This window comes from Mus pahari, chromosome 14 (assembly GCF_900095145.1).
Source record: "Mus pahari chromosome 14, PAHARI_EIJ_v1.1, whole genome shotgun sequence".
Lineage (NCBI taxonomy): Eukaryota > Metazoa > Chordata > Mammalia > Rodentia > Muridae > Mus > Mus pahari.
Genome location: NC_034603.1, coordinates 47,075,846 through 47,091,008, shown reverse-complemented (window position 1 = coordinate 47,091,008; position 15,163 = coordinate 47,075,846). Strand labels below are relative to the sequence as shown.

Below are 15,163 nucleotides of genomic sequence, written 5' to 3'. Positions count from 1 at the left end.
AGATGCTCATATTCTACTTCAGTATTGATCCTAAGCCTTTTAACAGTTTAAGCTGACCACAATCCTCCTCTTCCACTTCTTTTATAGAACATTCTCCTCCTTAAACTTCCATTTAAAACAAAAGCCTTCCTATACCTCTCATTCCTTGTCTTATACATAAACACAAAACTCCCAACAAAAAATAAGCATGACATATACAGGAAAAACCAGTTTTTAATTGAAACACCATGTCCTTAAGAAGCATGCTATTATAATTCAGTAATATGGCTGGTACAGAAAGAAGGGCACAGCACCAACCTGAACACTATAATGACAACGCCATGCCCATTGCAGTCTGAGTAAAGAAATAGGATGTAAAAACAAGGCATGATAAGGCTTACTAGGTATCATAGCACTAAGCTTTGACGTTAAGAACAGAATCCTTCATGCTAAGCACCTTTTTTCAAAAGCAGACTGAAGAAAATAGTCCTGGGCTGTCAAGTTAGCTCAGTGGCTTACAGCCAAGAGTACAGACCTGAGTTCAATCCCTGGAACTCACACCACAGAAGAAGAGAACCAACTCTCGCATATTGCCCTGACCTCTGTATGTTGTAGCACACAAACACACACACTAATAGTAGTAGTAGTAGAAATGATAATAATAATGATGATGATGACAATAATAATAATAATTTTAAGTCAAGTAAAAATTGTGTAAAAAGGGGCTGGTGAGATGGCTCAGTGGGTAAGAGCACCCGACTGCTCTTCCGAAGGTCCGGAGTTCAAATCCCAGCAACCACATGGTGGCTCACAACCATCCGTAACGAGATCTGGTGCCCTCTTCTGGAGTGTCTGAAGACAGCTACAGTGTACTTACATATAATAAATAAATAAATCTTTAAAAAAAAAAAAAATGTGTAAAAAAACCAAACTGGAATATTAAAAATAAAGTACAATTGGCCCAATGCTGGCCTAACTCACACAACCTTGCCTTACTATACTTCTCAAACTTGAAACCATATTCTATGTATGCCACAAACTAGATAATGAAACAAACAAACAAAATGGATCAATTACTGGAATCCAAAAATTACAAAAGGATGCTACCAGTACCATAAGTATTTGTTTATAAATGCTAAAAATTAAGGTATAATATTCTAACCAACAAGCATACCAGGGAATAGAGACTAGTCACTCTCCTTAGTGAAAATGCAATAAACAATAAAATGTAAGGAAAATGTATAATAAGCTTATATTTGGTTACCATTATAAACGTTCAGAGTGCTCACATTCTCTATTCAGGTGACTGTGCTAATAAGATATAGATTCAAGCCAGCATGGAGGCAAAGGCAGGTGAATCTATGCATTCAAGGCCAGTCAAGTCTACATGGTTAAGTTCCAGGTCCAAGACAGCCAGGGCCACAAAGAGAGACCCTGTCTCAAAAAAAAAAAAAAAGACAGCAGCATGGTGGTGGTGGCACACACCTGTAATCCCATCATGTAGGAGGCAGAGACAAAGGCAGAGGCAGGCCAGCCTGGTCTACAGAGCACATTCCAGGATAACTGGAACTACGCAGAGAAATCCTGTCAGCATATTAAGATCATCCATGCTGGGCGTGGTGGCACACGCCTTTTTTTTTTTTTTTTTGGTTTTTTCGATACAGGGTTTCTCTGTCTCAAACCCCCCTCCCCCCCCCCAAAAAAAAATCATCCAATATTTAAACTTTAAAGAACCTTAAAGGTTTTCTGCTGGGTTCCTTTTCAATAAATGAGGACAAATAGGATCTTTGTGAGAACCACCAGCTGGCATATGAAGAGAAACATTGAATAACAGCAAAACTCAAGCTCCTATTTAGAACCTCCAGTTCAGTGACAGGCAAACCTGTTAGAAAACAGAGCACATCTGGCCAGGTGCAGTCCACCACTGTTATTCTAGCACTCTGGAAGCTCGGGAGGCAGAAGCCAGCTTCTGCTACTTAGTGAGTTCAAGGTCAGCCCAGGCTATGTAGTAAGACCATCTCAAAGACGGAAGAGGAAGGGAAAAGGGAAAAAAGAGGAAGGGAAGAACCTCCACTCAAGCTGATTATCATACTGACACAGAAGGGCCTGAATTTGTACATATGAGAAAGGGCTGTGTCTTAGGGACTTGGGGAGAGGTACATCACAGTGGTTATTACAACTGTGAAAAGACCACTGTGTTTTTCCAAAAGAAATCCTTCTCAAAAAAGTAGCAGCCTAGGAGGGATAAAGCAGAGCCAGTTTTCACAGCTCTAAGGAGAGGAGTGAGCAAACAGTAGATAGATAGGCAGTGTCTGGCAAGGAAGGGACGGGAAACAGTTCACAGGAGAAAGCCAACCAAGGACACAGTTCCTTCCCAAAGGAAACCTAAGTTTAAAAGTGAAAAAAAAAAAAAAATCTAAATAAAGAGGGAGACTGGGGTGCCAACTGAGAAACAGCTAGAAGAAATTACTCTAAAGAGAAATTCCAAAAGAATAAACACTATGCCCTCAACATAACAGATTATATTTTTTTCAATGTTCTTAATGCCTAATAAAAATTGCAGACAAGCAGTTAGGGAAGATAGATCCTTTTTTTTTTTTTTTAAACCCAGAATAGGTTTGAATTTTTACAAATCTTTGTGGCAAATTAGCATGGGATTTATAGCATTGAAGATACATGGTCATCATTTTATACTGTGAACCTTCTACCACATAGTATTCAAAGAATTGTCTGATCAGTATTCAATGTATAAGGATAACAACATGCTATTATAAGTTTAAAAATTAGATTTTCTATGGTCAGGCATGGTGGCATATGCCTTTAATCCCAGTACTTGGGGGAGGGAGGAGAAGGCTAAAGCAGATGAATCTCTGTGAGTTCAAGACCAGGCTGATCTCCACGCTGAGTTCCAGAAGAGCCAGAGTGACAAAGTGACACTTTGTCTGAGAAAATAATTGGATTTTACTATGTAAAAAGCTGTCTAAGTATTTTTTACTTCCATAATTGCTTCACTTGCCTAAATACGGAAAATAATTTATTATACTTATTGATATTACTTTGGGGCACTCGAGTGGCTCAGTGCAGCTTGTGGTCACAGAACAAATGTAAGGGAATCAAGTCTCTCCTTCCACCAAGTGTGTCCGAGGGATCAAAACCCAGTCATCAGGCTTGGGACAAGTGCTTTCACCTGCTGGGCAGCTCGCTGAGTGAAAATACGGCTTTAGAGCTGGAGAGACAGTCAAGTGGTTAAGAGTACATACGCTCTTCCCAAGGAGCTGAGTCCTTACACCCGTCAGGTGGCTCACACACTCCCATGCATACTCATAACTAAAAAATTTTTTTCAAGACAGGGTTTCTCTGTATAACCACCATGGCTGTCCTAGACCTCACTTTGTAGACCAGGCTGGCCTCGAGCGTACAAAGATTGTCTGCCTCTGCCTCTGAGTGCTGAGACTAAAAGCATGTGCCAGAACAGTCAGGACTACATAGTGAAACCTTGCCTCAAAAGCAAAACAGAAGAGTAAACCCTTCTAACCACAAAGTCTGTGAGATGCTTAGAAACAGCACGCCCTAATGATCTAGCATTTGACACACGTCATAGGAGGGCTCTCTGAGTCTGCCATGCCATTTAATCTCCCTCAGCTTTTTCACTAAAAACAAAACCCTTCAACAGTTAGCTAAACTTGAGTGGGAGAGGGGATGGAGAAATGGCTCAGAGGTTAAGAGCACTGACTGATCTTCCGAAGGTCCTGAGTTCAAATCCCAGCAACCACATGGTGGCTCACAACCATCCGTGATGAGATCCGACACCCTCTTCTGGGGTTTCTGAAGACAGCTACAGTGTACTTATATAAAATAAATAAGTGGGGAAAAAAAAAAGTGTTTTTAAAAAAAAGAATGCTTGTGGCTCTTTCAGAGTTCCAGAATCTGGTTTCCAGTACCCAAGTCGGAAACTCATACCTACCTATTACCTCAGGTCCAACAGATCCAATACCTTCTTCTGACCTCTGAGGGTACTACACACACACACAAATAATAAAAAATATTTTAGATGAACCTAATTTGAATTGACCATTTATTACTTCTATAATAAATTAACAAAAATTTCTGAAGGTAAGCCTTGAAAACCTTGTTTCGCATCTCAAAAATCAATGTCTTGACTGCTCTGGAACTCCAAATACAAATCTAGCTGGCCTCAAATTCAGAGAGCCTATGTAGGACCAAAGGCATGTACCACTACTGCCAGCCAGAATTTACATTTTACCAAGGATGAAAAAAGCCTACTATGTACTGATATTTGTGTATGAGAATCTTAGTTATTTCAACTGTTTTAAAGTTTTCAGTTGGACTGGCGAGATGGCTCAGCAGGTAAGAACACCAACTGCTCTTCCAAAGGGCCTGAGTTCAAATCCCAACAACCACATGGTAGCTCACAAACACCCATAATGAGATCTGACATCTTCTTCTGATACATCTGAAGACAGCTACAGTGTACTTATGTAATATATAATAATATGTATTTATAATAATACATAAATCTTTGGGCTGGAGCCAGCAGGGTTGACCAGAGCAGCAAGCAGAGTCCAAAATTCAATTCCCAACAACCACGTGAAGGCTCACAACCATCTGCACAGCTACAGTGTACTCATATACATAAAATAAATAAATAAATATTTAAAGTTTTTAGTTTTCTTGTTGTCTGTAGTTGTTTCGCTGGCCTCGAGGAGTGACCAGCTGCTTCTTACTACATTTCCTAAGCTTGTAAGAAAACATTGTGCCGAATAATTTATTTTATTTTATGTATCTTTCTCTTAATTACAATGTAAGAGATGGCAAAGATGGCATTTTAAAAGCTGATGTCCTTAACTTTTAATAAATGGTAATGAATCTGATCCTACAACATATATAAACAATATATGGTATTAAACCATTCATCATTCTACTTTTAAAATTTAGAGCATTTTCTTTTCCTTATATGATAAATATGGTCTAGAGACCAAAGGTAAGAACTGAAGGAAAAAGCCAGACATAGTAGTAGCAAATGCATGCAATCCCAGCACCTAGGAGGCGGTGACATTAGAGTCAGCAGATCAAGGTCATTGTCAGCTGTATAGCAAATTCCACAACAGCCTGAGCTACAAAATAAAGAAAAGAAAAGAAAAAAGAAAATTTGAATTTAACTTTTAAAACTTAGCAAAAGTTGGGGCTGAGAGAGGGCTTAGCAGTTAAAAGCACTTGCTGTTCTTCCAAGTTTTGTTCCCAGCGCCCATGTCGAGCAACACATAACTGCCTGTAACTCCAGATCCAAGTGATCTGGCACTTTTCAGGCTGCCACAGTGTTTGAGTGAGTGAGTGAGTGAGTGAGTGACTGACTGACTGACTGAGTGTGTGTGACAGTATGTAAGTGTGTGTATGTGTGTGTGAGGTATGTGAGAGAGTATATGTGTGCATGTGTGTACATAAATAAAAATATAGCCCCTTTTTCTTTCAATCAGGTTAAATTGTAAGGTAAATGGTTCTCAGCCCTCCACTAAGATGATGCTCTTTGTGAGTTCACTTCTGGTTGTCTACAGCAGATTCCCAAGCCCCCTGATACTCAACTCTTTAGTACAGTTCATCATGTTGTGGTGACCCCAACCATAAAATTATTTCATTGCTACTTCATGATTTTGCTACTGCTATAATTCATAATGGAAATATCTTGTGTTTTACAATTGTCTTAGGTGATGCCTAACAAAGAATATGTCAATCCCAAAAGGGTCTCGACCCACAGGCTGAGAGCCACTGGTCTAGGCACATTTTAAATCTGTTTTTAAATTAATTTATTTAATTTTATGTGTATGAGTGTTTTGTTTGCATTTATGAGCACCACATGCTTGCCTGGTGCCAAAATTCAGAAAAGAGTATTAGATCCCTTGGGACTGGAATTACAGATGATTGTGAACTACACTGTGAGCACTGTGTGAATGCTGGAAATCAAACCCAGGTCCTCTGCCTGAGCAACAAGTGCTTTTAACTGCTAATCCCACCTCTTTAGCCCCTTAGATCCCTCCCCCTTTTTTTTAAAGTTCTACACAGCATGTCTTTTCTATCAAGTTTAGAATCTAATACTTAATATTCTACTTAAATCTAATGCTCTATAACTCGACCTATTTACACAGTAATATTAAATCCTCAGGTGGATTACTACAACAGTTTGCCTTTTGGTCTGGAAACCGAATGAATGAACCAACTCCTTGATGTCTCTGACAGCTAGGAAATTGTATCTATGTAGGTTTGTGTGGGTTTGTGTGGGTTTGTGTAGGTTTGTGTGGGTTTGTGTAGGTTTGTGTGGGTTTGTGTAGGTTTTTTTTTTGGGGGGGGGGGTGAGACAGAATCTCCCTGAGTAACCTTGGCATCCTGCCATTTAGTCTGTAGACCAGGCTGGCCTCCAACCCATAGAGATCTACCTGCCTCTGACCTCCTGTGTGCTGGGACGAAAGTCATATACCACCTCATTCAGCTCTGTGTAGGTTCCCCAATGTCCTCTATGTAGACTTCCTCTGTCAGATAGGTCAAAAGATTGAGTCCTATGAAAAATGTCTGCTGGTCAAATTAAAGAAGAAACCCTTCCCCTACCTGCTAGCTCCCATACTCAGTTTTGTGATTAAACCCAATAAACAAAATAGATTGGTTCAATTCTAAACAATTCTCTCATTAGAGGACGCCCCTGGCAGAAATGCAAAAAAAAAAAAAAACCCACCATCCTTTAAACCAGCCCCAGCTATCTGTAGACAGCATAAAATTCAACTAGTTCTCATGGACAAAAGGCTACATGTGGGTTGCCTATTCATCGGCCTTAAGAGTTTTATGTGTGGAAAACGCAGCGAATAAAAATCAAACCTTCCTAAACTACAAAACTTTTCCCTCCATCCCAAGTAGTCTCAATGAGGGTTCGTTCTCTTGTGAAGAGTCAAAAACAAGACAAAAAAAACAACAAGCCATGAGCACAATTATTGGCCCTCGGACCACGTCCTATGTCTGTCTCTGCTGTCTAGTCTGTAGATTTCCCCTTTGCTTTTTCACCCTTCTCCCCTTACTCCTGGAGTCTCACTGAGGAAAGCCAAGATTCATCCTGGGACTGCTGGCAAGCAGGGACTGGAGAGGGGGGTGTGATCACCAAGCAAGGGAGGGGGTGTTATTTCAGAACCACGGTTTCCCCTGCAAACGGCAAACGCAAAAAGCAACCTTGTGTCATCCGGCTATCAAGGATGCTGTTGTGAACATCATCCAGGCAAGCTGACGCCCCGAGCGGAAAAGTAAGAAAACCTGTGCTTTCCCTACTCCTGCCCCCAAGGGGCAGCTACAGAAAATGGGGGTGGGGCAGGATATTATCTTGCTCCTACTGGGGATGCATACACAAACAGACCGGGGGTTCCTTCGGCTATCCCCAGTTACGAGGGTGGTGGGGGTTAAGCGAAGAGGGAACCCCTAACTAGTATTATCTACCTCCTTCCAAAAGGGAAGAGTAAGAGAGAACGATTAAATCCAGATGGAGTGGCCCTGAAAGCGCCCCCAGGTCACTCATCCCCACACCAAGAGCAAGCGGAAGGGCTGGGATAAAGGGGATGGAGGGCTGGTCTCGGGCAAGGCCCCACCCCCCCGGTTTAGGAGGGAAGGAGAGCCCCGGCTCACAGCCGAATCCCCGGGCCGTCCCCTCGCGTCCCCCCCTCCTCCTCCCCGGCCCTTCCTCGGTCTGCGGAGCCCCCGGCAGCCCGAGAGGCAGCCGCTCCTTCCTCCCCTCACCCACCGCGTCCCCACCCCCACCCGCTCCCACCTCCTGCCCGCCGCGGCCCGTTACCTGCTCGTCGAAGCGGCTGACCACGGCCTGGACCCATTCCACCGGCCTGTGTGCGGCCATGTCCTCCCCGCGACCCGGGGGCGGTGGAGGGCCGGCGTCCGGGGCCCGCCGGAGGGCGGGCGGGCGGCGCGGAGGTGAGGGCAGCGGCGAGCTGAGCGGCTGAGGAGTGCGGGCAGCTAGCGTTCCCACGGGGGTGGGGACGGGGGGGCCCCCGCGCGGCCCGCCGGGAGGGGGACAGGGGAAGGGGGCGTTGGCGAGGAGACTGGGGGAGGGGTGGGGAGGGGAGCCCGGGGAGGGGAGGGCGCCTGTGGGTGGCTCTCCCCACTAGCGCCGTCTCCCCTCAGCCATCACAGTCCGAGACGCCGCCATGACACCCCACCGGAAGTGGGATCCTTTCCACGGCTCGGGGAGAGGGAGAGCGAGCGAGCTCGAGATTGAGAGCGCGGCTGGGAAAGGGGAGGGGGAAGCGAGAGGGAAGGGGCCTGCTGCGCATGCGCCCGCGGCCGGCCGGTTTCATTAATGAAAAAGCGAGTCCTCCTGGAGGTGACGTCACCTAACTCCTCCGGGCCCGGAGGCGCGCGTCCCTCGCTGCCGCGGGTCTCCCCACCTAAACTGGCGCGGGGCTCTGGCCAGAGAATCTGAGCCGACTCCGGTGCGTCGGCTGTCATCGCCGCCGCCGCCTCGAACAGCCCTTCCCCCTCTGGCCTCCGGGCTTGGATTGTTCCCGGGGTTAGAAGTTAGGGTGTCCTGAGGCTAGGCTTTCTCTCCGACCAACCGACCGACCGCTGATCTGTCCCGGAGGCTGGAGTCAGTCCCTCTCCGCTTTCTTCACTTAAAAATAAAAGGCACACACCGCCACGCAGTCGATGAGGCTTCTGAAGACTGCTGAAAACGGGTAAAAAGAAGGCCAAGAGAGATTCCGTGATTTTTTTTTTTTTAATGTCGCTTAAATTCCAAAGCAAGACCCAGTGGTGATCCAAGTTGAAGACTAGAATTCCCCAACCTGAAATTCCTCAACTAATTTGACAGACAACCAAGTTAATAAAACTTTTTGCACGGATGATAATTCAGATTGAAGACTAATTCACCATACTGTAAAGACCTTTAAAAGGCCTAACATTTATGCATTTCAACCTTTCAAGCCAACCTTTCCAGTAGGACTCAGTAGCCTTGCCTATCTAATGAATAGAGCACTGGAGGTTCCAGGATATATGCCCAAGGGCTGATAAGTACCAACATGGTTTGACTATAAGGACAAATCGAGAAGGGTGGCTCTCCAGAAACAAGGGCCTTCCCAATGCCCAGAACCAGAGTTTGAAGGACTTATGTGGAATTGGCTGTGCATGCTTACAAAAGAGGATAAATCCAAAAGATAGTTTGCTCGGGGCTAGCCTGTTCTACTTGGGGATTTCCAGGCCAAGCAGAGCTACAGGGTGAAGCTCTCTACTCAGTGGATGGGGAGGGAAAGGCGCTCTGACACTGGACTTTGAAATGAGTTTTCTTCAATGCACTTGAGTTAAGTCAGTGTTAAAATGTGTTTAGAGGGCTGGTGAGATGGCTCAGTGGGTAAGAGCACCCGACTGCTCTTCCAAAGGTCCAGAGTTCAAATCCCAGCAACCACATGGTGGCTCACAACCATCCATAACAAGATCTGATGCCCTCTTCTGGAGTGTCTGAAGACAGCTACAGTGTACTTACATATAGTAAATAAATAAATCTTTAAAAAAAAAAAAATCTGTTTAAAGAGCCGGGCGTGGTGGCACAGGCCTTTAATCCCAGCACTCGGGAGGCAAAGGCAAGCGAATTTCTGAGTTCGAGGCCAGCCTGGTCTACAGAGTTAGTTCCAGGACAGCCAGGGCTACACAGAGAAACCCTGTCTCGAAAAAAAAAAAAAAAAAAAAATTTGTTTAGAGGCAGGGTGTGGAGGTGATCGCTTTCATTAGAGGCACACCAACCCTCGTGAGTCAACCACTGCTCCATAGTGTGGCCTTGTCTCAAAAACAAACTAAAGTGTGGACACACACGCAGACAACAGCCTGTAGTCATCAACCATTAGCCACATAGAAAGATACCAACTGGGTGATAAGATGAAACCTAACCACAATCCTCATTTCACCACAGAAAATCCACAGAGCTATTAGTCCACGAACGATATCTGTAAAAGAAGTCTCAAGTCTGGGTAGGTTAGTGATCTTCCAAGATGCAAATTAAGTTCATGTTTCATTCCACTGAAACAAAAGGACAGAGATTGGCAGTTTCTACGATCCCTTCTTGAAAGCTGCAACATGGATACTGGTTTCTTTAGATGATGTCAAGGGTGATGGGAGCGCTGAAGAGAAATGAGAGAAGATTAAAGAGCCTTCGATGCTTTCTTCATCCAGGACCCTGGAAAAAGCCCTTACTCACAGCACATAGCTCCAAATAGCATCCTAACATGTCTACTTCGCTGCTAAACAGCTAGAACCACTACCTCCCTTTCCCTTTCTTGTACCAGCTCTGAAAACCCCTGGTTAGCTCCTCTTCACCCTGGCATTCCATCTTTATCTTTGAAACTTAGATGTGGCTGAGCCCTGGGTTCCCCTTGCCCCCCCCCCATCACCATTCCATTGCTAAATGGCCTGTGTCTCATCCCCCTCCTTGACGGGCTCCTTCCCGGTGTCTCTGCTCCTCTCTAACCTCCACTGCTGGCTTCTTGCTCTTCTTTCTTTGCTTAGGCTCCAGCCACTGGATCATTAATTCATCTTACTGTGCTTGTGTACAAAGTCCTATTTCCTCCCCTGCACCCCAAGCTTCTCATTGCCAATGGAGGTTCTAGCCTTCACCCAGCCTCCTCTCTAATGAACTCAGTCAGTTCTTGTAAACCAATATTAAGTATCCATCAGCGCATCCCACACCATAAACTTTGCTAAGCCGTGCATAGTGGTGTGACAGAGTCTAAACCAAATCGTCCTGGAAAGTAAGGCCTGGTTAACTAAGGAGTATCCCCTGACCACGCCTACCCATGTTTAAAGGGCATATATCACTCAGCTCCAGACAATTACTGCCATGCAGGGATGTTGACCTCGTGGTGCTAGAACTTCCAGTTACTTAAAAGAAGCTAAACCGGGCGTGGTGGCACACGCCTTTAATCCCAGCACTTAGGAGGCAGAGGCAGGTGAATTTCTGAGTTCGAGGCCAGCCTGGTCTACAGAGTGAGTTCCAGGACAGCCAGGGCTACACAGAGAAACCCTGTCTCGAAAAACCAAAATAATAATAATAATAATAGGGCTGGTGAGATGGCTCAGTGGGTAAGAGCACCTGACTGCTCTTCCGAAGGTCCGGAGTTCAAATCCCAGCAACCACATGGTGGCTCATAACCATCTGTAACAAGATCTGACACCCTCTTCTGGAGTGTCTGAAGATAGCTACAGTGTACTTACATATAATAAATAAATAAATCTTTAAAAAATAATAATAATAATAAAATAATAATATATTTTATATAATATATATATACATATATGAGAAGCTAGAAATCCAAACTTATGTATAGACATTTCTAATATTTACACTGTGACAGCCAATCACATTTCTCAGTGTTGTACAGCCAAACAAAGTAAGTTAGCTGTCTGAGTTTAGCTCACGGAACCTGAGTGGACTAGCTGTAGTCTAGTTGGCAGAAGGCATACACTTTTGAGTAGAGTAAAAACTGGTTTACATCCTAAATTCCTTTCTTCTGCACTGTAAATGGTATTAGAGATTATGTGTTTATGAGATTATGTATCAGAGATTATGTACAGTCTAAATACATATCTCCCTCATTCATCCCCCCTCTTCATAGACAAAAACTGTCAATTATTTTTCAAGTCTTTTATTTATTTTTTCTATATATAACTGTTTTGCTTGCATGTATATCTAAGTAACATGTATTACAGTGCCTGAGAGGGCCAGAAAAGTGCACCAGATCCCTTGGAACAGGAGGTACAGACAGTTATAAGCCACTCTATAGGTGCTGGGAATCAAACCCAGGCCCTCTAAGGAGCAGCCAGTGCTCTTAACCACTGAGCCATCTCCCCAGGCCCTCAAGGATCGCATTCAAAGTCTCAAGGTATTAATTCTATCCTTTCCCCATCTCTACAGGCACAGCAGCTCCCCATCCCTCTACCCCTGCATACCAAAGAACACAGGCTCTTCTGATCTAAGACACTTGTTTCCTAGCTGCTGGGAGGGTTAGTGGCCAGTAGCCCTCAGCTGAAGGCCACTCCAGGAATTGCCCTCGGCTGAGGAGAGCTTCTACATGACACATGACAGCACTTCCAGGAGAGCATTTTCTGACTAAATGTGAGTTCAGGGCAGAACCACCCTGACAGCTCTCTTGGCTCCAGAGCTCCCCTGATCAAATCAGCTCCCAAGAAAATGACTGGTTGGAGCTTTTGCTGTGACTACATTTTATTCCACTTCTATTTCTTCTCAATACTACTCCCTCTGTACTGCACAATGCTGATCCCAAGGACATCAAGTGCCATATAGTGGAGCTGAATTAGCCTGTGAGGACCTCACAACCTTGTGGGCCTTGACATACACAGACATACATGCATATACATAAATTAAAACCTTTTTTAAAAAAAGAAGGTTGGAATATAATACCAATGGAAGAATGTACCAGTAGGTACAATCTAGCAGGCTTTTATTTTAATGTAAGGGAAATGGTAATTTAAGGACAGGAATAGGACATATGCCTGGAACCTTTGCACTTGGAAGACGAGAAGGTAGGACAGTAGCAAGTTCAAGACCAACCTGAGCTAGTGAGACCCTGTCTCAGGACAACAACACATGCAGATGAAATTATGTAACTGTGGATGCAGTAAATCTATACCATGGAGAAAGACAATGAAAGTCTTAGAGTGATTAATAACCAAAGGCTAAGGATAAAGATCAAAGCTGAGTACAAGACCAGGGCTTAATTATAAGAGCAGTCGAACTCCAAAGTGATTCTCAGGTCTGGCAAGTCTGCTGGGCCAAGGTCTGGACGAGCAGTTGGGAAAAGTGGGACAAGGACATGTGTGACAGGTCTTCTTTCTCCATGAATTTACAACCCTTAGAAACCCATATCACCTTGACTACTCTAAAGTTGCATTAAAGGCTATTTATTGCCTCATCATCTCTCACCCATAAGTATATCTACCTTGCAAGACCAAACAAGCCCTCAGAATCGACCAACACATTGTCACCTGCCTACCAGACTAATAACTAAGGCCAAGCCACAAACTAACCCCACCAAGGAAATGTTAGAACCACTAATGGAAGAAAGGCAACCTGTATATTGAAGATAGAGCCAGCCATTTGTGTGTGCGTATGTGCACACATGTTCGTGTGTGTGTGTGTGTGTGTGTGTGTGTGTGTGTGTGTGTGTGCCTGGGCACATGTGCACACAGAAGCTAGGAGAGCATGGAATCAGGTCCCCAAATTGCTTTGGGAAAGGAAGGAGGAGGAGAAAACATAATACTGTACTATGGGATCTACATCCTGGCCAGGCCCCCCAGGAAATGATGTCGATGGGTTACTAGGATGGTTCTAGGAAGCTTAGAGAAAACAATGGCAGGGACTCACAAAATAGAAAAACAGCGGAATAAGAGACATAGACACAGGGAAGCAGCTGCATGTACTGCCAGCACTCAGATGCTCAGGCAGGAGGATAGCAAGTATGAGACCAGCTGAAGCTAAATACAAGACTCAGAAGAAGAAAAACAAAAAGACTCAGAAGAGCAGGATGCTAGAGTAGATATACAGTGTACCCACCTCTCCAGCTGGTAGGGTTCCCTTCTTTCCCAAGCTGCCAAGAGGGATGCAGCATGCTGAGAACTTCCTGGCGCTTCTCTGTAGGCCAGGACTGCTGATAGACAGTATTTGAGTTAGGAGCAGTGGGCTTCACAGTATTCTAGATTAAGTAGCATTGTTTTAGATGTCAAGATTAGAGTGGACCAGACTCCCAGAGAGCTATGCACATAGTTAATAGAACACTGGTAGAAATATAGGTAGGCAACAAATCAGGACCACTACAAAATTTTTAAAACCCACAGATAGAGGGGGAAGAGACTGAGAGAAATTCCCTCTGGTAAACATTTATTGATCCAAGCCAATTTCCAAACTATTTAAGAAGACTCGATTCCTAGCAAGTCAATGAAACCAAGTGCCCACTGGTCCTCCCTGGCTGTAGAAGTGAACATATTTAGTTGCTGATAGAGTCACCAACTCTACAGCAACAGTTTTGGCCTGTGGGACAAAAGCTGTCATAGTGGGAAAGGTCAGGTGGAGGCCCATAAACCTGTTCTTGTTCATCCCAGCCCCAAAAAGCATACATTTTCAAAACTAGCCTGCTGCTGGGCATGATGGTACAAGCCTGGTTTTTTTGTTTGTTTGTTTTGTTTTTTCAAGACAGGGTTTCTCTATATAGCCCTGATTGTCCTGGAACTCACTCTGTAGACCAGGCTGGCCTAGAACTCAGAAATCCACCTGCCTCTGCCTCCCAAGTGCTGAGATTAAAGGTGTGTGCCACCACTGCCCAGCAGTACAAACCTGTTATCCTAGTTGTCAGGAGATGGGGGGCATGAGGATCAGAAATTCAGGGTCATCCTAAATTACATGGGGAATTTGAAGTCAAGCTGTGGAATAGGAAACCCTGTCTCAAAACAAAACAAACAACATGACTATCTTGAGGGGATCCCAGAAATGAGAGAGAAGCACAGAGCAGCAGAGTCCCCTACTCACCACGCCGACCCAGCAACTAATTCCACTGGGCATCCGACCTGCCAGACATGGCGTGCAGTTCTGATCATTTGCTTTTTATCCTCCTCCCTGCTAAGAACCCAACATCTCCAAGTAAAGCTAAAAGAAGCCTGGGCCCTCACCCTTCCTCAAGTGGTGATACTGACCCCAGACCTGGAGTTCAGGTTACATAGAACAAGGAACCTCTCCATGCTGTTAAACATGTGCATCCAAACTCGAGGCAATCGAAGCCCTCCCTAACTATACCAGTAAGTGCTACGACTTGTAAAGACTGGGAGGCTTAAGTAACTGCTAACGGAGGATCTTGGGAATGGAAGGAGAAATGACTTATTTGGTTGTTTGGGGTTGTTTTGGTTTGGGTGGTAGGAATTGAACTCAGGGACTCACATGCTTAGCATCCATACCACCCACCAAGTCATCTCTTGCCCACAATTGCCAGGTTTGTTGTCTAGAACCAAAGCTGCACAGCTGAGGGCAAGGTTCTATTTGGACTGTTTAGTATAAGGACTAACGTGATTCCCATTAGCACTGTTTAAGGAGACGCTGTAAGAACCTTGGCTTAGGTCAGGCATGGTAGTG

General features: G+C 44.5%; 1 protein-coding gene across 1 annotated transcript in view; it reads right to left on the bottom strand.

The window, feature by feature from the left end:
• Positions 1–8,253, bottom strand: part of Nf1 (neurofibromin 1) — a 248,403-nt gene extending 240,150 nt beyond the window's left edge. The window contains exon 1 of the mRNA XM_021212697.2: positions 7,820–8,253. Coding sequence (XP_021068356.1) covers positions 7,820–7,879 — 60 coding nt within the window. The 5' untranslated portion in view covers positions 7,880–8,253. The remainder of the gene's footprint in view (positions 1–7,819) is intronic.
• Positions 8,254–15,163: the final 6,910 nt, after the last annotated feature.